The 26,866-nt window shown below is 40.4% G+C and overlaps 2 protein-coding genes across 2 annotated transcripts in view; one reads left to right on the top strand and one right to left on the bottom strand.

Annotated features, from left to right (window-relative positions):
- The window catches only part of MCPH1 (microcephalin 1), a 137,809-nt gene that overhangs the window by 47,414 nt on the left and 63,529 nt on the right, over positions 1 to 26,866 (bottom strand). The gene's annotated exons all lie outside the window — the stretch shown is intronic.
- ANGPT2 (angiopoietin 2) overlaps positions 1 to 26,866 on the top strand; it is a 48,958-nt gene that overhangs the window by 12,593 nt on the left and 9,499 nt on the right. The window contains exons 2-7 of the mRNA XM_054980138.1: positions 9,626 to 9,781; positions 15,269 to 15,390; positions 19,494 to 19,726; positions 21,062 to 21,192; positions 25,818 to 25,919; positions 26,229 to 26,395. Coding sequence (XP_054836113.1) covers positions 9,626 to 9,781; positions 15,269 to 15,390; positions 19,494 to 19,726; positions 21,062 to 21,192; positions 25,818 to 25,919; positions 26,229 to 26,395 — 911 coding nt within the window. The remainder of the gene's footprint in view (positions 1 to 9,625; positions 9,782 to 15,268; positions 15,391 to 19,493; positions 19,727 to 21,061; positions 21,193 to 25,817; positions 25,920 to 26,228; positions 26,396 to 26,866) is intronic.

Genomic DNA, 26,866 nt, shown 5'->3' with positions numbered 1-26,866 from the left:
GCCAAGTGGCGCAGGTTTGAGCTCTGGGCACTTGCCAGAGGATTGGTGCCTGACAACAGTCCCTTGGGGGTTGTGTTCGAGTATTTGTGCCACTTGCGTGGCCTGGGCTTGAAGGCTTCCTCCCTCAAGGTCCACCTGGCAGCGATATCAGCTGCTCACACCCGAGTTGAGGGTGCTACGGTGTTTTCTCACCCACAATCCCGCCAGTTCCTTAAGGGCATGTACAATCTTTACCCACCTGTGTCAGCGCCAGTGCCTCAGTGGTCGCTGTCCTTGGTGCTCTCACGTCTCATGTTGCCTCCATTTGAACCTATGGCTACCTGCCCCTTGGATATGCTATCCTACAAGGTAGCATTCTTGGTGGCCGTCACATCGGCCAGAAGGGTCAGTGAACTGTCTGCACTGCGGTCTGACCCTCCCTTTCTTGTGTTTCATCCCAACAAGGTGGTCCTGCGTCCCTGCCTTGAGTTCCTGCCCAAGGTGGTGTCCGCCTTCCACCTCTCGCAGGATATCTCACTGCCTGCTTTCTTTCCTCAACCCTCCTCTAAGGGGGAAAAGGCCCTCCATACCTTAGACTTGAAGAGGGCCCTAGCCTATTACCTGGATAGGACGAAGGGATTCCGCTCCAGTCCTCACCTGTTTGTATGTTTTGGGGCCAAGGACAAGGGTAGCAGGGCTTCCTCACAGACCCTGTCTAGGTGGATTGTGACGGCCATTAGCAAGGCCTATTCCCTGGCAGGGGTGGCTTGCCCGCTTCATGTCAGAGCCCACTCCACGCGGTCCCAAGCATCCTCTTCGGCACTCCTCAGGGGGGTGCCCCTGGTTAACATTTGTAAAGCAGCCACATGGTCCTCTGCAGACACCTTTGTCAGGCATTACGCCGTTGATGTCAATGCGGAGCAGGATGTATCTGTGGCCAAGGCTGTCTTACACTCCCTTTTTTCCTGAGGGAGTTTTGGTATGACTTTCTTGGCGTACCTGTTGGGTACCCTTGAGTGAAAGTGTGTATATATGTGCCTGGGGGTGTGTATATATGTAAATATTGAGTATTTATGTGTCCTTACACAGTTTTTTACATAGATGTATATATGCTTATCTATTTATTGTTGTTCTTGTTTGTTCAATAAAATTGTGTTGGACTTCACCCCCGCCTTCCTTATTGTGTGAAGCTTGGTACACTCCCATGTGTGGAGGCACAGAAGAACGAAGATGAAAACAGGGTTAACATACCTGTAACTTATGTTCATCGAGTTCTTCTGTGCTGACACACAACCCTCCCTCCTACCCCGCTGTGAACTCCAATGCACAATACTGTGATGGCTGTAACGGATATGGGTGTTTTTAAGGTGTTACGGCTGAAGTGTGTTGGTCAAGCGGCGGCAAGGGAGAACTGAGGGAAGGGGCCGTTGGTCGCTGGAGGATCACGTGACCGTTTGGGCGGGAAAACGGTCGCTGAGGCGCGCGACAAACGGCCCCTTCGGAGCCATGGAAGCTCTGGAAAGTTCTCCGGCGGCTGGCCTGCGCCTGCGCAGTCCCCATGTGTGTCAGCACAGAAGAACGAAGATGAACTTATTGTTAACCAATCAAGAGGACCTGATAAATTCAATGGACTCTCACTGACATCCAGGGAACCAAACTCTCACTGACCTTCTTTCACAGTATAAATAGATGCTTTAAAATCTTCTTATAGTTAGCAGACATCATTTGTACCTCACTTTCAGAGACAAAACTCATTAACCTTTTCACTGACATCACTAAAGCGCACCATTCAATAAAAAACACTAAAACTCACCTAACAGGATGCACTAAATGGATTTCCTCTTGTTTCTAAATGGTGAACAGGTGTACAGTAGCCCTGGCAGGGGGGTGACCATGACCATTAAAAGGAAAATGTGGTAAAAAATACCTGGGGGTCCTGCTTTATGCTATACAACATAGATCAAAGCAAACCATTTTGTCCTTTTTGTATCCCTAACAAAAAGAACAAAATGGCTGAAAAAGATATTGCAGTAGTTAACTTCTGACAGCATACTACCTTTCAGAGGCAGAGAAGTTGTGTTCTCTACAATTGGTAGGATTGTAATATTCTCACAATTCATTTTAAGGCCAGGCCTACACATGCAACACAACAACTTGGTAAAATGGATCATATCGTTTCAGACATGAGGATGTTCACCGACCTTTTGGGACAACCAAAACATGTTAACCTTTAAGAAATAAAAAGGAACCATTTTTTTAAAAATCTGCCTTCATTTTAAAGAAATCCTTGCAACCAAAAAAAACCATGCACCTCGGGAAGAAAAATTCTATTCCAGATGCTCTTTGCTAGTTTTTTTACTTGCAGGCAGACTGTTTTTAAGGGAAACATTCAACATTGTGCTTCCCTACCTGCATTCTGAAATGGTATAGTCCATTCTCTCTCCTCCTGGTTCAGCCCTTATTTCTGCTTCAGGCATAGGCTGATACTACATTTAAGGAAAGCATTATATAGGAGATGTTATGTGCTGTAGAGAGAAATACAACTACTAATAGGATACTGGACGAAATATAATAATGCAAAGTATTACTTTTAAGGAAATGTTATCAAGCGTTCAATATATGGAATGTTGAAAAACTTTATACATTAAACTGGCAAACTGCCAGTTAAGAACTGTTGGATTCTCACACATATTTTGTTCAAAGGCAGAATGTAAAGGAATATTCTAAATATTTGGAATGCTGTGAAACTGTTAAGAGGTCAAGATTTTTCACATAGATACTGTTGTATACACTAGAAATATAGTTTTGAATGTGAGATATTTTCTCCCATTGCCCATTATACATAATGTCAAAAAATAATTTCAATTTCTATAATAAATCTGGAATAACCACTCATGTGCAGAAGTACTTGAACATGTTCACGGGACTCTTCAGAACATGATTTCTCATGCAGAAAAAGGGTACTTTTTTATATTAGAAAACAATTTTCCAAGTGGATCCTTGTTGGCTTTCGCTCAGTTCTCAAAATGTCTTAAAAATACCATTTGACTTTTATGCTTTTTAAAACAGCAAGGCTCACATACATGACATGGTCTGAAATTAGACCAGCATGTACCACGTTTTATTCAAAAGAAATATATGGAAGTGTCAGGTATAAAAGTCACTTCATATTCTTGGAAGTATTTGTACCTATTTTCAGGATATGGCAGCCATTATTTTTCTTTCTATGTATGGTATGGTGAAGAAGAATAATTTACTTCCAAATGTCATCAGCAACTGCAGCGGCATTTCTTTGCTAGCAAAGTGTGATAAATGTATGTTGTACAAGTACCCATCTTAAAGTGGAGTATATCACCACACAATTTGAAAAAAATCATAGCTACAATATCTTGCATACACATGAATAAGATTTAAGGTGGTGAGCGGATCATGCCCCATGGCGTAGATTGGTAAACTGCAGTATTGCAGCCCAAACTCTGCTCATGACCTGAGTTCAATCCCAGCGGAAGCCGGGTTCAGGTAGCCGGCTCAAGGTTGACTCAGCCTTCCATCCTTCCGAGGTCAGTAAAATGAGTACCCAGTTTCCTGGGGGTGAAGTGTAGATGACTCGGGAAGGCAATGGCAAACCACCCCGTAAAAAGTCTGCCAAGAAAACATTGTGGTGCGACGTCCCCCCATGGGTCAGTAATGACTTGGTGCTTGCACCTTTACCTTTTACCGGATCATACTAGTTACATCAAGATTGTGATCATCAGCCTGATGAGAGTTCGGGGGTAACTCAAAAGCTTGCAAACTATTTCTATGGTATTTTGGTTGATCTTAGTACATGGCTTTCGTTTGCCAGTTGCGCTGAAATTTATGGGTCACATTGAAGGTCAACTCATGATTGACAATCACTGTTTGAGGAGGATTTTTGATGTGTGTAAGTACCATCAAAGAGATCATCAAAGAGCTTCCCTGAGCAGCTTGTTGTGGCAAAGCAGCACAGAAACAGCAGATCAATAAAGTCTATGATGTTCCCAAGAGTGCATTTTTTTAAATAAACAGCAAGACTAAGTGATACCTTACGAAGCACAGTAATGAAAAATGTAAAAATAGCCAATTAAAAATAGCAGATATATTTAACTTCAAAGACAATAGCTTTCCATTTCATTCTGCACACAGGTGGCTATCATTAAGACAATTTCTTGCACAGCATTTCTGTACTCATCTTTGTTTACTGTTCTAGGAGGGATCTCCTCAGTACAGAAAGAATGTACACATGAGCCTTTTCTAATCAATCTCAATGTATGTCTATCTATTATTCATTTAAGTTGGTCCTTTCACCTTTTTGTTTGTTGACAGGAAGAGGAGATAAGAGAGGACAGCTTAGCTGGAGGTCTGGTCTGAGAGACACTCTCAGCAGGGCTGTGTATAAAACTAAGGCTGCAGGCTTCTCAAGCATTCCCATCTGCATTCTCAAGAGGATTGTTTTTTCTTGACAAACAACAGAAGTCTACAGGGACTTCCTGTCCGAACTATAACCAGTTTTCAATTGACTCTCTTCCAGCCTGGAGTTGTATACTTGTGCTGCCTTTCAATTTCCCTGCAAATTTAAGTGGACTCAATTCTTGTTTTATAACCATACCAAAAAGCAAAACAAATATTTCTTTAATGTTAAGAGGCTTTAAAATAAAGCAGGTAAAAACGAACTAAAGAGGCTCTCATTGTAAAAAGTTAATATTGAAAATCTAATTTTTCTCTCATTTTTAGGCAATGTGAAAGAGAACAGATAATATTTAACATTGTTAGTGCTACATAACCAGTGCGAGAACACAGCTAAGAAGCATATTAAAACTATGTTTTTCTTCCATCATAAAAGATTTGTACAACCAGATTTCCCTCCCCACCCCCATGTTGCAAAGGGGTTTTTTTTTTGGCAACTATAAAAGTGGTTAAAGATGCGTGGTCATTCATGATTTTTCCCTTGACAGTAGGCAAGCCACAAACTATTTGCATCTGAGATGAATTTCAATACAATCCTACACAGAGTTACTGCAGTCAAAGGGCATTGAGCTGAGAGATGTGTAACTTCACATAGGTGTGCATTGTTAATCTCATTAGGCTTAGACTAGAATAACTATGCATAGGCATGCAGTTAGTCTCTTACATTTCCATCATAATTACACTGGTTTAAGAAGAATGAGGGAGTTCAATAATCAGTAGAATATACAGGATGCACATCACTTGTGTGCAATATTCCTGTTGCAACAATACACAATACAAGGCTATGGAGAATAGCAAAGATGGTCTCTTTCTAGAGTGATAAGTCCCTCCTAGCTGTTACTATGATCTGTGAACTTAGTGTACTATAAAAGCAATACTTACTTTAATATTAAACATCTTACCAAATTTTGAAATCTCTCTAATCTGGATGGCAAGTAAATGTTACCACTGCAGGAATGTATACTTAGGCTATAATCTCACATGTACTGTTTGCTTTTGATTGTTAGTGGGATTTAGTCTCCAGTAGGAATATTTAGGGATGCAAGCCATTCTGGCAGCTCTTCACACATTTTAGAGCAATGCTGCTGCTTCCTGCATGAATGTAGCATCAAACCTCCTGAGAGAGGAGATAATGCCTGGGCTCTTCCTCATGTCACCATTTTCCAATAAGACAATGTTGGACTGAGGACAGCCAGCACAGCCTATAGGAAAGACCTGCACAGCAGTGGGTCACACACTATGTAGGCAATGTGAGCCTGAGCCTGTACTGAACAGTAGCTATCCTTTATATTTTTTCTACAACTCCTAGCAATATTAAGCACCAGAAACTTCTTCAGGGAAGAACTGTAGCTTAGGTGGGGAGAACTGCTTTGCATGCAGAATACTTTGCATGCAAGACTATCCCAGTATCTAACCTTAGCATGTTCAACTGAAGGATCTCAGACAGCAGGTGCTGTCTGCCAGAGATCCCAGAGAGGTACCTTCTGCCTGTGTAGACAATTCTGAGCCAGATAGAACAATGGTTTGATAAGGCACCTTCACATCCAAATGGCATAAGTGTTTCGGAGCTTCTGGTACTTCCTGAAGGGACCAGATCTGTCAATTTCTGGAACACAGAGGAAAGGGTGCCCATTTTTGAAAGGCAAGTAAAAAACATGTATATCCTATAGGTTTTCCATTGATTTTATTAACAGATCCAGACTATCTTCATAGGGGCTGTGGCTGCTGCTTGAAGAGCTTTCCAGTCCTTCCACTCTTTCTAACCTGTCAACTCTACAAGGTGTGCCTGGTCAATATATCCAATGCAAAACTGATCTACTACATTGCTTTTGCAATTTTTGTTCCCCACCTTCATTTTTGTGGTAAACAAGTTTTCTATTCATTTTCAAAACAAGTGCGCACCCCTAGTTAACAAGCTTTTAACTTGTTTCTCTTTTACAGTACCCTGTTTCACGACATAAAAAGCCTTCTTTAAAATCCAACTTTGAAAAGCAGCTCGTGATATTAGAGAGTGGCAAAGCTGAAGAAATAAAGTCACGTATTTCACAGGATATGCCCAAGCTTCTGGACGTAACTCAAGAAATTATTTAGATCCTGGGCCTTCTTGTTTCTAAGCAATAGAACATTTACTAATGTTCCTAGCCAGGCTTTTTTGAAGGCTGTGGTCTGGATCACGTATTACAATGTTTACTTATGCCAGTCATCAAAAGTGGCATTTAGCTGGCAAAAATGACAAACTGCATACATAACCATGGCCACTAAGAACACAAATGCTTTGTTACATTATCAAAAAGCACCAAGGAACGCAAAAATGACTGCTTGTATAATTCCACCTGCATGAAGAATAAGTAAGACGTCTTTACAAAAAGCACAGGCAATTTGTTAGTCTGGTGGCTGACTTGTTCTATGCAACAGATATAAACAAGGAGCTGGAAGTGTCTTCACATGAAATAGGAGCTGGCAAATCTACCCTCTCTTTTAAAAACCATTAATACAGCTCAAACTGCAGTTCCAAAGATTGTATGTTAGACATAAACTGTTTGTTTTATTGTTCTTAAAGGTCCAAAACACAGTTTTACAATGTGTTTGAAAACATTCTATATTTCTGACAAAGTTGTATAATTGGGTACAATCTTTAAGAAGGAAACATAGCATTGATACTATAAATAGAATGTCTATTGATACGTACAGTGTGCCAGTGGAAATTACATGACCATGCAATTCTGAAGACTTAATAAGCGCTCATCTTTGGAATGGGAGCAATAATTTTGGTTGATTTCCAATTCACACTGCAGCGCTTCACTAAGCCCTTGATGCTTTCTCTGGGAACTGACAACTCCCCAACCTCAGAACAAAATTTCATGTGGCTCAGTGGACTGCAGCAAGAGGGGGAAGTGGAAAAGTTCCACTCCGCAAAGCCTGTGGATGATCTGCTGCAAGTCTGAATGATGACAGTTTTGAAAAATGAATTTACAGTTGGTTGTTGTGGGTTTTCCGGGCTGTATTGCCCGGAAACCCCACAACAACCATCGTTCTCCGGCCGTGAAAGCCTTCGACAATACATTGAATTTACAGTTGTTTTCACCTGTACAGTTTTCAAAAGGTATCCCAATGCAGAAAAGTTATTCCTACTAAACAGTAGGATAAACAGCAGGGGGGAAAGTCACAATAGGTATGATAGCGCACACTTCGAACTTTTTTTAAGTAAGTCAAATTACTATTAACTTTTCTCCAGGTTTGGAAAGGCCAACACTAAGTTTTCTTACCTTGAAATGAACAATGTATTTGTTATCCCTTCAAAATGGAGACCTACCAATCCTGCACTTTGGGAACTCACTGTTAAGACTAGGGCTACTGTATTTTCTGTTTTAATGCTATTTTTATTGTGATTTTTACCTTTGTTTTATTGTGGTTACAGTTTCAACACTGTCCTCTGTAGTGATGCTATTGCTTTTATGATGATTTTATTAATGCTGGAAACCACCTCAAGAGCCTTGTGAGGCAGTAAATTAAAATTTTAGACTGAACAATAAATAGCTATACTTAGGAGTGCCAGACAAGACTAAACAATATCTTCCAACATCCAAAGAACTTCAAGAATTCTATTATGAAGGGTCACGTTTCAAGCAGGAAAATCTGAGAATCATTTCAAAATAATGCAAATTTGTAGAAATAAAATACATTGCTCACATTTCTTACATACACAAGTGTGACTGCATTCAAATAATATAAATGTATGGGACTTAACAGAGCTGAAGTAATCTCCCTGCTCTAAGGAGAGATTGAAGTCTTGATTCTAAATTGATGCAGAAAGAGGGGCCAAAGCTTACTGGCAGAACAACATTTTTGCCTACAGAAGGGCCCAGGTTCAATCTCCTCTTAAAAGGATCAGGCAGGAGGTGATGTGAAAACACCTGTTCCTGAGTCCCTGGAGAGCCACTGTTGGCCAGAGTAGACGATACTGACCTTGATATAACAGTGCTCTGATTCAGTATAAGGCACCTTGATGTGACAATGTGGAAAGGAATAAAGAAAGAAGGGGACAAGATTGTCCATTATTATAAACAGGAAAGATACTTAGACATAATCTTCGCTTATTTCCTTTTAAGAACGATGCTGTCCTGGATAACTAGACTTAAGAGTAGCAAAGTGAGAGCTACTTTCAACCGTAAAGCTGGCCCAGAAGTTGACTGAAGGAAGAAGTGTTGTTGGGCAATTTGTAGAAGTGTAAGAAAGGTGGGGGGATGCCTGAGAAATCAAGGTATAAAGAAAGTTCTATGATTTGCTAACTTATCAATATTTACACCTAAACTAAAAGCAACTCATTTAAGCTGTGAGTATGCCACTGGCTACTCAATCTTGTTATAAGAATAGGCCTTGAGATCACTTCAAAACAGGTGTTATTTTTGTATTCCTAGAAGGAAGACATTGTTTGTCAGCCTTGCTTTTTATGTTTTTGTTTGTCGGAAAGGTTCACGTAACAAACAGCATTGTTAGAGCATACCAGACTTCTTGTCTAAACCCTAACAATGTAGGGATGAAATACTTTTAAAGATTTGTACTCTTGATTCAGGAAGGTGACTAAACCCATATGCCTTTGTCTTCTCTCATCTCTTGAGCAATACTCCCACAGTTGCTAACACCAGTGCAGCGCCAATGGAGGCAACAATGGCGGGAAGCACTCATGTAGCCAAGTCTTGAAATAACCACTACCCATTTCACTGCTCTTCAGTTTAATAGCATGTCCAGAGCAGCTACAGGATGCGACTCTTAACCTTGGGTACCACTTCTAATGCTGATTAGTATATAGTGCTTACTAGAGAGGCACTTTGACGAAGAGATGGAGAATAGCGAGATAATTCCCACCGCTCTGCCTTGGTTTCTAGCAACTTCTACATCTATAGCAAGTTCCTTTGTATATCCTTCTCATGACTGCATTGGCTACTGGGAGACCACATGGTGTCTCATAAACCTATGGTTGCTAATTACTAGCTTGCCATTGGAGACCTACTTTGTCTTGCTGGATAAAAATAAAAACACACTGTGGAGTGAAAGCATCTGAAGTTTTAAGCAATGCTGTGCATTCTGCCCAGAACATATTTGCATTTTGCACACAAAAACAACACAAAATCATAAACATTCTCTCTCTTCTATCGTTCAGCTTGAAAGTTATATCCAGGATAATATGAAAAAAGAAATGGTAGAGATCCAGCAGAATGCAGTGCAGAATCAAACAGCAGTGATGATCGAAATTGGCACCAATCTGTTAAATCAAACAGCTGAGCAGACTCGCAAATTAACAGATGTTGAAGCACATGTAAGTAGAAACTGTCTATTTGAAGTCATTCTAAAGCTAAAGAGTGGTTTTCTTTATATTTCATGGGTTAATGTTCTTTCTCTGCCCTAGAAAACGTTACCTCTATAGCTACATGAGAAGCATTCAGTTTACATTTTTATGCCTCAAAGGATATGGCAATTAGATGGTGGTGTTACAGCACAAGTTAAAGGTTGGATCCTACCAGATCCCCACCTTCTCTTTTTCCAGAGCTCCATTATGAGGTGACTGACAAAAAGCAGCCCAGCGATATCCAACATGATTCAGTATGTTAGATCCCACTGCCACATGGGCTGCTTGTACTAATGTAAAACTAATGGATCCAAACTTTCTTTTTCACATGCACAAGACATAGTGGAAAGTATTCTTTGATCAGGTCAATACCTTGATCACTATGGGTTGCACTAGACCTTGTGCTGTGGATTGCATCTAGGGGTATGTGATTTGTCTTGAGAATACGGAATATATACCCCCAAAATAAATATTTGGAATTATTTGGGTATCTCTAGGTACACTGCCAAATTATCCAGATATATTTAGGAATATTCAGATTCTCATTTAAAAGGCTGCAGCAGCTTGTTTCACTCCCTTTGTGGGCTTCCCAGGCAATAGGAGGAGGAGGAAGGGAGGCAGCATTACTTTGTGCATGCCTGTGTCAGTGATGCTTGCTTGCCATATGCCATTGACAGGTATGGCTGCTGCCTTGGGATTATTAGCTTGCTCAGCTGGTTTGACACTGGTTCTGGTGGGCTTGTAACACTGTCCCTTGCTTCAGTTTGGTTCTGATGGGATTCTCTGGTTTGACTTTGTTTCTGCTGGGCTTTGTTGGTTCTGTTTGCATTGGGATTTGGGAGGCTTTTGGTCATTGGTTGTTGTTGCTATTGGCTAGTGCGTCCTGGATTTCCCTCCATAGGAAACTATGGAGAGTGGTTGTAGGTAGCTTGTTCAGGAGCCTGTAGAATTGGATTTGGGGGCGGGGGGTCTCTAGTGGATAGGTAGATCTAGCTTCCCTGCAATTTTATCACAGTTTTCTTGAAAAATGGCTGCTCCAGACCCCCAGAAAGATTTCCTCGTATGGAATAATGGGAACAAATATATCCAGAATTCCAAATACTATACCGGTATTTTTGGACCCGAATACCAAATATTTGTGTTTCTGATACTCAGACCTAAATAATACTTTTTTTTTTTTTGCTGCATACCCCTACTTGTGTCCTTTCCACAAATGTTTTGCTGGATCCAACCCTATGACAGCACAGAAGACATGGAGAAGAATTTTTGAAGCTTGGGCAGTGCTGCCAATTCCCTCAAGCCACTCCCAAATGGACATATATGAAGGAGGATTGTGGTAGAAGGAGAGGGTTGTACAGGAACAATTGGTCAATATCCAGGCATCAGAAAAAGAAGGAATACCATTGGAAAGAGAAGATTATACATACTTCCTGCTCCACTACAGCACTTTCAAATTTTTGCCCTGGGAGATGAACTATAGCAAGTTGATTTGCAGTCTTGGCATTCTGCCTTACTGAAGTCCTGCTGAGTTGGTCACTGTTATTTCTATTCCACCCACCTCCTACCAAATGGCAAATGAAACTAGGTGGAAGTGAGTGATTTGGCCAAAGCCAGACTCTGTTGATCCATATGCAAGTTATGATCTCAACCTGTGTCCAAATCCAGCCCCCAGTTAGCTGCCATTTGCTGTGGCCCCAGTACAGGACTCAAATAGTTGTCAGAGAGGCCCAAGTTGTGCATCCTTACATAAGATTTCACTGTCTGGGAGGAAACTTGCATAAATGCTAGCATTTCAATTGTTAACTGCAGGATAAATCAAGAGGTTGAACTGAGTGGGAGAAAGGCTAGGGAATAACAGGAAGCTACAAAGAAAAATAAATTGTTACATTTTTTCAAGTTGATGTCCAAATCCCAAATCAATTGTGGTTCCTAAAGGAGAACAGAGAGGTTCCCATACTGCAACTGGAAAAAAAATCATCTTGTTATAGATCTCAAGTCAAATCCAAAAGTGTGGTTATTATGGAGTAACCACAGTTATTACTGAACAAACAATATAAACGTACAGAAATAATAAATGCATTGCAAGTTCTTTACTTTCCTCACAATGTGAAATACGTTTATATGAATCATTTCATGTATCACTATAATAGTTTTTCAGACCTTTAATTGAGGATCATAGCTCTTTTCTTAGCATAGAGCTAATCAGAAAACTGGTTTTAAAATGCTTTGGAAAAGATTTGAACATTTTAGATTAGCATAAAATTGAGTAACTTTCCTTACATTATACAGAATGAGGAGTAGAATTCTGGACCACACCAGTTCAGACTGCAAGTGTGAGGTGAACAGAAGATGTATAGGGCCCAGTCTACACACACAGCAGAATGAGATGTCAGAATGGACTATACCACTTCAATCCAAAGGTGAGGGGTGAGATTTTTCAAAAATTCCCTGATGCTAATAATTTCTTGTAAGAAGAAATCTAGCAGTGCATGCAAAGGGCTAGGACAGAACCTTTCTCCCTAATGTGCTGGGTATTTTCTTAATTTTCTGGGAGTTCTTACATGAAGGAACAATTAAAAAGGTGACAACCCACACTGAAGTGGTTCAGGCCATTCTACCATCTCAAGAGTTCAACTCCGTACTTTGTATGTCTAGTCCAGGCCAAGAACTACTGTATCAATATTTCACTATATAGAACAAATTTATATCTCTATTTTTGAGCAATATCAGATGATATTCAACACACTTAAGAGTGCTTTTTATATTTCTACTGCTCCAGAAGTGAAAAGTGTGTATTTATAGACAAAAGTAAATAACAGCAAAATCCTTTTGAATCAGTTTCAGTCCATATGCAATATTTTACTACTATAGACTAACTTACACAAAGGAAGCTTTTATAACCAGCTTCAGCTTGGAAGCTGAAGATTTGTACCAGTAACTAGGAAAAAGGGTTTAATTATCATAGGGGATTAACTAAACAACTGCTCTTTCAGAGACACCAAATTTTTTGGCAGCAATTCGAAAATATGGTTAAGTGTGAAATCATGTCCCGAGCAATTGCTCAATATGAAGGATGTGAGTAATAAATTCTTCCTGCCAACTCAAGCCAGAATTTGATGAATTAAAACAGTTCCTTTAAGATATAACGACAAAAAGTGATACGGACTAAAGGACACGCAGCAAATTGTAATGCAAAGCAACATTCCATATGACAGCTCTCCTTCCTCATTCTTAGGATGAGATGCCATTCTTGGGACCTAAAACGGAACCTGCACAAGCAGCAGATAAAACAAACTGTGGCATGATTCAGTACAAACAACAGAAAGCAGCGCGTATGCGCACACACGATGGCCACCAAAAAAACCCCCTAATGTTCTTATCTATATAAACTGTGACCACACTGGAGGAGACATTTCCTATGAAATATGAAATTAATTTCAAAAGAGTACAAAACAATGGATCACATGGCAAACTATCTTTTAAAGCAGGCTCTTGGTGAGAAATGCTCATGCCCCTATAAATCAATTATCCCTCTAACACAGCACAACATTTTCATGTTTGTTTATTTTTTACATTGCCATCAGTTAATAGAAATAACATGCTGAAATTTGTCTCTAGATGATAAAATACTGGAATTTTAACCATGACTGTCAAGCTGATGATCTCTTATAGAATACTGGACTCAGAAACAAGGTTAACCACAGGCTTATTGGATAATCTCAGGGGAGTCAGCGTCTTTTAGCTATAGTTTCCTTTTTAAAATTTGGGACAAAACTGTGACCCATGAGCTGTGGTAAAGAGGAACACAAATCATCATGAAACCAGCTGAACATCCTAGGTGGCTGATACTGACTGCAGTCCACCAAGAGACGCAGGCAGTTGACTCTTGGAGGCCTGCATATATTTATCACGGGTTGGATCCAGACTAACTAGGCAATTTCCACCAATTCCTACTACAGACCACCACTCATGTTGTTCCTTTGGACCCCGTTGCCCAAGACCAGCATTTTGTGGAGACAAGATAAACACCGCTCCCCCGATGGAAAATGAAGTCTGGATCCAACCTCATGGGTAGAATGGTGCCATCCTGGACATGAACTTCCTGATCCCCCTGATCTCTGAAATCACGCACCTGGAGGCAGTGGATGCTTGGGAACAGAATGAGGGCAAAATGGAAGTCTGGCAAAGGGGAACTGTCAAAAACTCCTCTCTCTTTTTCACTCATAGAAGTGCATCCACCAGCAAAACACAGTTCTAAAACTCCATTAGATTATATGTTGATATAGCCTCTTTCAGTACTACAACACAATCACTGGAACAAATTGCAGTAATTTATACATGGTTGATGAACGTGTACAAATGTACTTCTTTCAATATCCAGAATCGAGTCTTAATAGCTACTTTTAAAAAAGCCACTCATTCATTATCATATACATTTTCCCCAGCAAAGGAAAGTGTAACTATTCTGCTGAAAGGCCTGGTACTGTAGCCCAAAGTGGGACAACTAGGAGACAAAGTTAGAATTTAGGCCAGAGATCATCACATGTCCATCAACTGATCTTATCATAGCAATCTGAAAGCAAAGAGTGGCAGCTTGGGGAAAAAAGCCATTGTAATGGCAGAAAATCACTGTCAGATTGAGACAACTATATTTGTGGATGTATTTGTATGGAGGTAAAATTTGCCAGATTAGATACCAGATGCATAATCTAGTGACGATACAAGCATAAGGAACTATCATTCACAGTTAACAGCCTCTAAAATTTTTGGATTTTCTCTCATTAAGGTAATAAAGGTGTCACGCTCTGCCACCCTGGGACCAAAGTCTAAGGCTGCCTCCCCTTCTTTGCACACCATTTGCAGCCCAGCAGGGGAAGAGACTTCAGAAACTGGAGAAGAGGCAGGATTTGTCTCCACCCTCTTCCCTCCAGCTCTCTCCTTCTCCACACAGCTCTCTGGAGTAGCCCTGCTCTTCTTTCCTGGCTTCCGCCTGCCAGGCTACATAATGCAGCCCTCAGAGGAAGGAAAACCCTGGACTCACCAAACCAGGCTCCCTCCCAAGGTGCCCCAAGGCATGAAAAGGAGGAGAGCCAATGGCTCCCCCTGCCCCGCCTCCCTCTGTGAGGCCCTGCCTTGGGGTTGGCCTGTCCCTGTCCCTATCTTTCTCTCCTCTCCCTATCTTTCTCTCCCATCCAATTACTAAACAAGGCTGACCCTGCTTAGCTTCTGAGGTCTGGTGAAATGAGGCCTACCTGGACTATCCAGGTCAGGGCACAATAATTCTGCTGGGTAGGTTTAGGCTTGGAAGTACATTTAAAGGGACAGATATTAAGCATGGTGAACACATCACTACTTTATTTCAATTTGTTTGACAGCTTGTATTTTAGAATATGATTAAATTGTAAGTGAGCTTGAATCTGCAAATGTAATTCAAAATCTCATTTCCCAAACCTACAGGTATTGAATCAGACAACAAGGCTGGAGCTTCAACTTCTGGCACATTCCCTTTCAACCAGCAGACTAGAAAGACAAATTCTGGATCAAACAAGTGAAATAGGCAAACTGCAAGAGAAAAACAGGTAACAAGTACTTTTGCTATCCTACTATGTATTGTTTTAGTGGACAGACATGGACCAAGGATTAAAACACATAATGATATAAGATACTGTTGGTATGCATGAAGTTTCTGTAACATGACAAAAATTGAGCGACGTCCTTCATACTGAAGCAGTTGTATACATGTGAAGCACAATGTGCATGAACTTGGGTCCCAGCAAAAAAGTGAGAAGTACAAATAAAGTCAGTGCTGAATTGAGGACCAAGTGTTCCCCAGCTTACTTCAGCTAAGCGATTTATACAAAATTGATCCTTATGAAAAACCCTCTTCTGAGCTTGCTTCTTTCTTCAGTTCACTCACAAATAGTGGCTATCACTATGAAAACTAATCTCTTACATTTTAATGCCACCCTTCCTCCAAGGAGTTCAGAATGGCATACATGGGTTTCTCCCCCCCCCCCCCAATCTTATACTCACAAATCCTGTGAGGTAGGGTTAGGTAGAAAAGGAGAGCACATGCATACATCTGCCTTAAACTCAACAAGCAAGCTTCGTGGTTGAAGAGGGATTTGAAGTTGATCGTTCAGATCAAAGTCGGACACTCTAAACCATATTTACATTGGAAAGCAGGGTAGCATGGATCAAACCCTCCTCTCCAAGGAGCTTTTCTCTAGTCTTCTCCAATAGAACAGCCACTTTAAGTTGGAGGAAGGCTCCTTGGACTGAAAGATGGCTTCAAAATTTGCCCAGTTGGAGTCCTAAGATAGGGGTAAAAACCACCCCTATTTATTTCAGCATGAGCATTCTTGAGTCAGGACTTATGGTGAAATAAATGTTATTAGTCTTTAAGGTGCTACTTGACTGCTGTGTAATTTTGCTACAACTTCCCCTTGGATTTATCTACACCATACCAGCTCTCACAAATTAATATAATTTTGGAAAAGGATTCCTCTAAAGCAATATTGAAAAATAAGCAAGGGGCAATGTATACCAGCCTGGTTACAAGCATACCTTTTCTAGAACAAAAAGACTATCAATGCATTCTGAACGCATTACAGTCATTGGCTTGGGAATTGCCTCTTCATTCAGAGGACAAGAAAAATTCCTTTAGAACCAACAGGATTTGCCATCTAGCCTGGCTGTTACTGGTGATAAGAACTGAAAAGAATTTCCCTTTATCAGATAGCTAACAGTCCCATCAGGTTTTTTTGTACTTTTTCCTCAATAGCACGAAGCAATTAGTGCAGAGTTGCTACTCTATTCATTTTTAAAGCACTATTAAAACCTACATAATTCAACGAGATATTGCCAGCTATTCCTATGCAGTGAAACTCGCCATTCCCAAGTGGAACAGCTTTATGTGATCGCTGTTCAAAATGAGACCTCCAGCTGCATTGGATGCCACAAAAATTTGCTGTCATTTTTCATCCACCAAAGAAATAAACACTTGGTTATATTCTTGGCCAAACTGTTCCTTTCCATTTGCTGAGAGTCGGACTTGATCCCTGACTGCTTCCATATTCAGTGTTCAACATCAAAGGATCCCAAATTTCTTTTCATTTATCTGAAATATTTGAGTGACAACTGAATAACAGCACTGTTAACATTTATTGCTGAGTAGAGACCACATTTAGCCAACTGGTGCAAAGACACAAACTGCAATCTTGGTTTTCTCCATAAGTATTCTGTTCAGCTTCCAGTTGGTCATTGAAAAGCACCCATCCTTATTCTCCTATAAATTTACCAATTCTAAGTTCTCATTAGTGAGCTGATGACTAGACATGGGCACGATCCAAAAAATAATCCCGATTTAGCTGATTGTGATTCTGCGGCGGCACTGAACCCAGGTACCCAAACCTCACCGATCAAGTCCCGTTTCCGATACAGAATCGGGAATTAGGAAGGCTGACACGTGAGGGCGCCCTGCGGTTTCCAGTGCTAAAGGAATGGTGGGTGAGGAGGATGGCATGGAGGCCCGTGGAGGCAGCAGCGAGCCGCCTCCCCTCAGGGGGCGGGGGGGGAGGTCTGTCCCCACGGGAGTGTGCCGGTACTGTCACGGGGGGGGGGGGGGACACCAGAGGAGATAGCTCCCTATTCCCCAATTCCCTATCCACTGAAGCCCAAAGCTAAAGCTCCCTCTCTCTCTCTCTCGTGCTTTTTCTCTCCAAAAGCGGCAAGCGAGAGCTCGCCTCTGTCCCACTCCACCCGTGAGCAGAAAGTGAAACTTTGTTGCACAGCACATGGCTATTTATAAAGCCTGGGTCTGCTACGCAGGAGGATTGTGTTTGGCCATAAGAGCTGCCTCTCAGGCTTTGCAGGGATGAGATTCGAGTGCCCATGGCTACAGAAGAACACCCCCTTCCCCCGCCCTCCCCTCTCTTCTCCCAAATGGACGAGACGGGCGTGCGCTTTTCTGGCTGCTCCGTGGTTGGAAGGAAGCCCTGCTGATCAAGGAAAGCTGGGCTTCCATTCGCATTTCCAGGGCGACAGAAGGACGGCAAACAGCTTCGGCATTCCCCAGGCTCCGTTTCCACGGGGCTCCGTTCCCTTGGGAACAGATGGCTGGCGCCAGACTGTCTGCAGACTGCAATCCCGAACGTAAACCGATCGATCCGATCGAGACCCAATAGAGCGCCCCGCCCGAGTGCTGAACCGGGAGCCGTGGACGGAACCGATCAGCCCAGTCCCAATGGCGCAAACGCCAAAATCGAGGCAATTTTCAGTCCGTAATTCCAATCGTGCCCATGTCTACTGATGACTGCTCCACCTGTTCCATTTCATTGTTCTCAGATATCTCAGCAGCTACACTGTACAAAAAACCCAATCTTTGTTTCAATTTTTAAAAGTGTGGAATCACAGGACAATCTGCCTTTATATATGCAGTAAAATGTACAGTAGGATCCCTATGCTGAAAGAACTTTTCATTTCTGGTAAACATTAGAATAGGGGTGAAAGGGCATGTTTTCACATTTGTCTTCACTATCCAGCTATATTTGTGTACGCTCCCGCAAGGTTTGTTTTATACAAACAATATTCTTTACCCAAGAGGGGCAGAGTAAACAGGGATGTAATTTTACAACGTCATTGACTGTGGTAACAGTAGGAACAGCATCTGAATATTCCAAATAGAATACTGTTGCCTACTAAAAAAGCAACAAATAGTTAAAAGGAAACTTTTGTATTGAATATACACCGTAAAAGATTTTAATATTTGTGGCAAAAAAACAGAGTGAGTAAAAAAGGACCATCTATTCCTCAGAGTAATATTAGAACATATATGGTCATTTTAGCTGTATCGGTGTTTGGGATGGGACTTGACACTATTTATTTATTTAAAGTTCGCCATTTTCACCGAGACTCAAGGCGGATTACATAGTGTGAGATTAGCACAGTCAGTATCAAGGACACTTCAATAAACAATGCCATAGGATAAATAAATGCAAGTTTACAAAGACATAATATTAGCAATAACCCAATACAGAGTTGACGAAATGCTGAAAAAGAGCATAAGTAATTCTATAACTGGTATTAGACAACATGGAACTACCCAGTAGGATCATACTTAAAGCAACAGGTAGTACACAGGAGCATGTACTTAAAGCAGCAGATAGGACAGTAGGCAACAGAGTGGTGAAGTCTACGGTCCCTAACTATTTAGTGAAGCATCTCTTTGAGATCATCTCCCTACAATACAGCCCTTCTATCTGTGTGAAAAGCCATTTTGAATATTCAGTTTTGCATAGTTTGTGGCAGGCCAGGAGAGTGGGAGCTCTCCTGACTTCCTCAGGCAGGCATAATATAGCACTATGCAGTATAAGAGGCACTATGAATATCTGCTCAGTTAACATAATTTATGTACCACACAGAATTTAGCTTGTCTGAGCAAATAATTGCAATTTTCTTAGCAGAGGATACTCAAAGTCTTGGTGATCTCCAAAATATTGCTGTAGTTAACCCACACTGGAGTCCAAAACTATTTACCACACAGAATATTCTCTATAGTAAACAGCATCTGAACAGGACCTACAGTGGACTGTCAAAGGCTCCTTGGCTGAACAATTTTTTTTTTTTATAAGGGAGATGAAACTGCTTTACCAGTCTCAATGGTTTTGCTACTGTTTTTTAGCTTTTTAGAAAAAAAAGTCCTCGACATGGAAGACAAGCACACACTTCAGCTACAATCAATGAAGGATGAAAAAGATAAGCTACAGTCACTAGTGTCCAGACAAAATTCCATAATAGAAGAACTAGAGAAACAGCTGGTCACAGCCACATCCAACAACTCATTTCTCCAAAAACAGCAACATGATCTGAAGGAGACAGTTCAGAACTTGTTCTTTATGATTTCTACACCAAACCGTAAGTGAAAACAGAACACCCTGTTGTGCTAGTGAGAAATAGCTTGATCTTGGTTGACATACCTCATCTCTATCACCTCCCCAGTTCCCTCAGCTTCTTTCTTAGCAGAAAGTAAAATTATACCAGGCATGTAGAAATGGTCCGCTTTTTACTCCTGCTTGCAACTGGAATCCCTGTTCATGTGGGTATACAGAGAGGAATGGAGAGCCAAAGCTACCCTGAGGTTCGGTGCCAGTGTAAAGTCTGGTTAGCGTACTTTCATGTGTGGGTGTTAAATCTCATACCGCAGTGGTTAAGAAGGACAAGCTTATGGGTCACCCTGTGACAGCAATTCTAGAGGACCAATGTCTTCCACAAACAATTCTGGTTATTCCTTAGCATTAGAATTGACCCTTTGAGGAGGTAGAGCTTAACTCTTTCAAGATTTGAATAGCAGGAACAAAAATGACCCTTCTGCAGGCAACTGAAACACTCACAATTTTGGCTTTTTGAATTTTCAAGGAGGCTTTCTGGTGATTTAAGTCTAGTTCATATGAACACATGGAGCTTTCTTATACAGGGGAAGCCCACTGACTCAAGACTCTGTCTTTCACTTGCTTCCTGGGGTCTCAGACAGCTGCTACCTGAGATCTTTTAACTGAAGGTGACGGGGACAGAATTTTCTTCATGCCAAGCAGGTGTTCTCCACTGAACCATTACCTTCCCCTTCCCCTAGTTAGTTTCCCAGACATGAGATCTTCCCTACAGAATGCAGTGGTAAATCCCATACTTTTAAAAATTGCAAGGGGATCCATTTATCAATGAAGAGTTATCTATAGCTTTTAAGTCATTTATAGTCTAAATAAAAAAAAATCTATAAAAAAGATTATCAATGAAGGGTTGGTAGTCCTGAAAGGTCTAAAAACATTTCCTTAAGAAAATTTCCAAAGCTGCATGTTTCTGGTGATGTTATCTAAATTTGTGCACAAATAAGTAAACAAGTTAAAGTATGTTGGCTTCAGCATCAGTGTGGAAACAAATCCTGAACTTTTGCCAGATTTGAGAAGAATGCTTCTAAAAGTGTCAACTATGGAGAAGTGTGGAAAAACAATTAAAAAGCTGGACGTACGTTTTCTGCACTTTAAGCAAACTAAATTTATGAACCCTAACTACTAAACAAAATGAAAAACAAACATGGAGCAAACAGGGAAGGGGGAGGGGAAAGGAGAGACTTATGGAGAAAAGCAACAGTCGCAGCTAAGACTATAAGTCTGAAGAGAGCCTTGTGGTAGGTGTTAGAAAGTTTGCAGCTACATTAGTCATTTTCCTATAGGTTTTTGTGTGTTTATTTTTTAGCATCCAAAAACGCTTTGGTGCCAACTGAAGACCAGATCAGCTTCAAAGACTGTGCAGAAGCATTCAAATCAGGACTCTCAACCAGTGGAATCTACACTTTAACAGTCCCTAATAGTGGAGAAGAGAAAAAGGTATATGTTACATTTATCAAGAATAAAGCACTTTCTTAAAACCAAGAATGAGTCCTAGAGGTTTAAGATAGGGGTGTGAACAAAAAGTAAAATAAAAATCAGGGAAATCCAGAACCAGGTTTCAAGGACCACCAAAAAATTCAGAATTCCTGAGATCCAGAAAAGATTCTCTGATCTGATTTGAACAGATGAGAAAAACCTGAATTTATCCAGCCATTATTCTCTATGAGGAAACCTAAGAGGTTGCTATCTGTGGTCATTTTTTAAGCAAAGTGTACCAGATTTCCAAGGCGCCTACTCCTCTAAAGACTTTCCAAGTCCAATTCTATGGGCACCTGAACAAGGTGCCCCCAGCCACTCTCCATTGTTTCCTATGGAGGAACATTTCCAAGCTGGCTCGTAGGCAAAAAAATCACAGGGATAATGCTGTCACTGGTTAGATGAACACTTCCAAATCAAAGCTCAACCCAGAGGAAGTCCCAAAGAACCAAACTGAAGCAAGGGAATGGTATTCCCCCCAAACCAAAGTGAAGTAAGGGAACAAATGCATCACACCTGAGAATCATCAGTTCCACCACAACCAAGCTGAAGCAAGGGAATGGAATTCCCCTCAGAACCAAAGTAAAGCAAGGGAACCAACATCCAACCAAAGAATTTTGTCAAAGCAGAGAATTCCACCCAAACTAAACTGAACCAAGGGACACTGATGCAACTTAGCCCAACTGAACCAGTACTATTCACAGAAACCAGGCACACAAGGAGAGCTCCTGCATGGATTGGCCACTCACTCCTCCTTCCCTTCCTTCTGCATCACTCCCCCGCCCTTTCCTCTTCGAAAAAAACATGGGAAATGCCAGGGAAACAGCCAGCGAAGAGGCTGAAGCTGCAACTCTCAGATTTACCTGGATTTATCTGGAGGTCTTGATCTGGGGTCAGAGATTGGATCCAGGATTCTTTAATTTGATCCAGGAATGCCAGATTTAGGTGCATTCGTTAAAATTCGGCTTTTTTCCCAAACCCCAGACCCAGATCGCACACTACTAATTTAAGGTGTTCTAAAGTCACACCATTAACTAGCCCAGCAGTAATTTCCTATTTGGAAAAGAGTAAGAAATAAACAGAGACTTGTATACCAATTCTAAATTATGTGAGTGCAGCAGTGCTTGTGGAAGGAAATGTTCAAAACTTCCTTGCTCCTGGAGAAACCCCTCCCATTTTGTTTCTGGGAACAACGTGAGGATGAATTGCGAATCTGCAGTGGGATGGGTGGAATAGTTGGGAATTATCCCCATGATCTACAAGCGGAAGTTTCTTCAGCAAGCAGAAAAGACATTGGGACCTAAGCCAACAGCACTGAAATGTCATAGAAGAATGCTTAGCCTAGGTAAACAGAACTCAAGAAGGGAGAAGCAGGAGTGTAGTGGCAGGCCCCAACTACTTCCAGTGTCTATTTCTGAACACATTTATAGTCATAAAAAGAGTTACATAGGCACATATCCACAGCCTTACTTTGTGCAAGGTTCCCAAATATGCACACACATACAGATTTTATGCACATTAGTTAAGCAACGGCATGAAAAGGCATCAATCAATACAAGGCCTCCCAATTTTCAATCTGTGTTCAAGTCTTTCCAGACTGAATGCGAGTATAAGGGTTACAGTTTTCAGATTCTATTCCAAAATACAGGAATGTCCTGCATTAACCTACTAAAGCTGTACTAAGATAAATTTAACAGATTAAACTAGGCAAATGAAACAACATTTCGACTACTTGACTAACGTTGAACTGGTTGTTTCTAAAATTAAGTTTGTCAAAGAATCTGGATGTTTTTGGCAAACTGTGAGTATGAAAGTTGTGATTAGATAACTAACATCACCCAGTGAGAAGGAAATTCCAGTTTTTAAGCTTCCTCCTTTATGATTTAGCAATCAGAACCAAAAGAAATTCCTTCCAATTTGGACCACCCCAAATCACACATGGTATCTTCAGTCTACATTTGGGCTTCTGAAGATTCAACAGCTAACCATGGTTTTAGAACAAGAAAGAAACTGCGGTATTATATACTTCCTCCAATCTGTTTCACTCCTTGGGTGGCTTCTCCCTTCTTTCATGGATCAACATTTTAAAAAGTTATTGGCTTCATTTATACCCCATCTTTCTCCTCAGTGGGGACCCAGAGTGGCTTACATTGTTCTCTCCTCCATTTATCCTCAAAACAACCCTTATAGGTAGGTTAGGCCGAGTGTGTGATGGGTTCACGATCACCCAGCAAGCTTCCGTGGCAGAGTGGGGATGAAAACCTGGATCCCCCAGATCCTAGTTCAACACTCTGACTACTACACTACTATGCCTGACTACTGCCAATGTTGGTTAAATGTGCCCTAATTCCAAATTTATAAATCTAGTTTCAACATGTATGTACATGAATAAGATTAGTACAAGATTACTGAGGGAAAGAAAAATCCCGGGTGGTGCTGGTGCAAAATATTGCCCTGGTTTATTTACATTTCAGCTTGCTTAACATTCAAGCAAGTTACACAGCAGCTACTGTCAGCGCTGTAGTTTAAATATTCTCCATTTGGCAAGCTTGCTTTATTGCACTAATGACTTTAATGTTCTTTTCAAGTCAAGTTCTAACAAACCACCCAATATGCCATATTGGACATATATAGCTATATATACACAATATGTATAACCTGGCAGCAATACGTTTCAAGCTGTCAGCAGATTTTTACACACCACTATGGTGCTGCTAAAATAAAAAAAGAACGGTTTAAAACCAATGAAAAGCAGGGTCGCTACTGGTCCAGCAATTAGGCAGTATGATTGATGACATGATTTTTATTTCCAGACCTGCAGCATGGAGTACAATGATTATAGTGTTTAGACTTCATCATACTAACCCTTATTTGTCAAAGGAGAAGTTGAATGGATTATCCTGGCTTTTGGAAGGTAATCCATCAAGCACTATTAACAGTGTGGAGCCTCCTTTGAAACTGAATTTTTACAGAAGCAGTGCTGGCAGATGATGCTCTAGCCCAGAGAAGCCATAGAATTACTAAGTTCTAGAATAACTCCCTATCTTTTAGAGGCCCCACTGATGACATTTTTGAAAAACTAAGGTTTTCAAATTATTATACACATTCCACTGTAATAATATTTTCAGAGGTATCTTCTCAAGCAGTAAAACAGAATAGTCTCTTGCTTTGCCAGACTGCCACTGCTTATGTTTTGATCTTTTGCTGTTAAAACTCACTCTGACCTCTCAGGAGACTTATAAATAAATACTTCTGGCCAACTTAACATTAGTTATCTTGCTCGCCTCCAAGCTTTCATTAGAAAGCATAATGTAAAAAACAAACAAACCCCAAATTGCTGAACTTTCTCGTCCAGGAAATAACATATTATACTATTGTTAGTGCAATCTTGTTTATATATAAGAAAAAAATTTAGCATCATTATACTTGTATTTTACAAGCAACCTTGGGACAGACCAGTGAGATTATCTTTTCCCCCAGATGCTCTCCCTGGTGCTATATTACAAAAGTCAGAAATTTTAAGATTTATATGCTTTGTGACATGGAGAGCTGCTGTTTGAGAAACACAGGGCCAAAATATAATTGGGCATTGTGGCTTTCAGGATTATGACTTTTGACTCAGGTTTCATTGAATGGATAGGATATAAATGAAATTTCCAAAAGGCTGCTCTGATTAGTGCAATAATTTTGTGAATAATATGTTTGTTTAAAATTTAAACAAAGCATCCACTTGAAAAAGACAGAACACGTTTTTTCCCTCTTTAATCCTAAATTATTCCCGTTAGTAGTCAAAATATTTTAAACAATTCTGTTTAGAAAAATTGAAGAGTTCTCGGAAATAACCCCTCGAATATTTCTTTAACAATAGTCATGCTTTTTTCTTCTTCTTTTTAAAGATCATGAGCTTTATCTTCCCTTAGATTTTGTATCTGGCCTCTAATTATATGGGCCTTCTTTCCACAAATACTGCTTTTCAGTTTGCTGCTGCTGTATTTTTCTCACAAGCAACAGAGAAAAGACTTCAAAAACAAAAACATAAGTATTTTGGAAACCCAAATTGGCAACAGGATATAGAATTTGTTGGCAGATTTTATACAATAATTGTAGCTGCTTCAGAAATATGTTTTTATTGTAACAAAATACTTAAATAAACAGGCTCTAGTCCTTGGATTCTTATGTGCAGCAGGAGGCTATAATGAAAGTATCTTCTCCCACCGATAGTGCTGCTAGCTTTTTAAGATTGGTGATCACCTTTTGTGGCAGTGACGTACAGTTAATCCCCACCCTTTCCCGTCTCCAAAAAGATGGTTGGTACAGCACTGTCCATCTCTTTATACATGTGTGAACTGTTTAGGGGCACTTTGTATACAAACCTGTATACTCAATATGGTAATTCTACCTACACAGTACCCTTTAGTATTCAAGCAGCCTAATTCTGCCATGATTTTCAACAGCATTTCTGTAACAAATAACATATTTGAGTCCCAGCACTAAGGTGAAAAATAAAGTTCCCATGGCCACAGACACAGAGTTCTGTAAGATCATTTTTGTGAAATGTGTGTAATTTCTATGCTTATCTCGGACAGACATATTGTGATATGGAGACCAGTGGAGGAGGTTGGACAGTTATTCAACGACGCTCGGATGGCAGTGTAGACTTTGATCGAACATGGATGGAATACAAGATGGTAAGGCAGAATGACTTGATGCAATCCACTGATACAAATCTAAAGTGACTTGATTATATTGAACAGATTTTATCTTGCTGCTATAAATGGTAGCACTTGCTCTACTGAACTACAGTTCTCAGATATGAATAATACTGTACTTTCTTTGGATAAAACCAGTAATCTTACCAATTTAGTTAAGCAGGGGTTTGCATACAAGAGGCTCTTTTTAAGAATTAGAATTATTTTACATTTTCTGTATGTTCTAAACTTGATCATTTTTCAAAGAACAACAAAACTGATATATTTTAATATCCAATTTGATTACAGGGATTTGGAAATCCTTCTGGGGAACACTGGCTGGGAAATGAGTTGGTTTCTCAACTAACAAATCAGAAGCAATACATGCTTAGAATACATCTGAAAGACTGGGAAGGAAGCGAGGCGTATTCCTTATATGAACATTTCTCTCTAGCAAGTGAAGAGCTAAAATACAAGTAAGTGAGCAGAGGTTAAAAATTGCTCTTCAATGAATTATTACTATTTTACCTTTTAAAACGTGATAGTATAAGAAAATGAATGACAGAGGAAAGGATTTCACAGATGCACACAGGAACATTACTTTGGTCCAATAAGGAAATTATTTGGAAGACAGCAGGTTCAAAATTTTCCTGAAGAATGCATATAACAATCCAAACACATTTTTCCTTTCAACACGTCAATGTGCATCTTTTCTACGCTGGATGGAAATGCATCTCTGGAAGTACATTTTAAGTGGAACAACCGCTAGAGACAAAAGAGCTAAACGGTGTCTTTACCGTTTGCCTTCCTTCACTCAAATCTGCTTTTAAAAAGTTGATGGCAAGAGTGTATCTATATTTTGGTCTGCAGCAACTGTGTTCAACAAAATGTAGATCACCATATGAAACAGATTTCTTACATTACATCCTCTGACAGGAAGTGAAGAA

Source organism: Eublepharis macularius, chromosome 1 (genome assembly GCF_028583425.1).
Source record: "Eublepharis macularius isolate TG4126 chromosome 1, MPM_Emac_v1.0, whole genome shotgun sequence".
Taxonomy (NCBI): Eukaryota; Metazoa; Chordata; class Lepidosauria; order Squamata; family Eublepharidae; genus Eublepharis; species Eublepharis macularius.
Note: the sequence above shows the minus strand (reverse complement) of the source record. Positions and strands in the feature narration are given on the sequence as shown.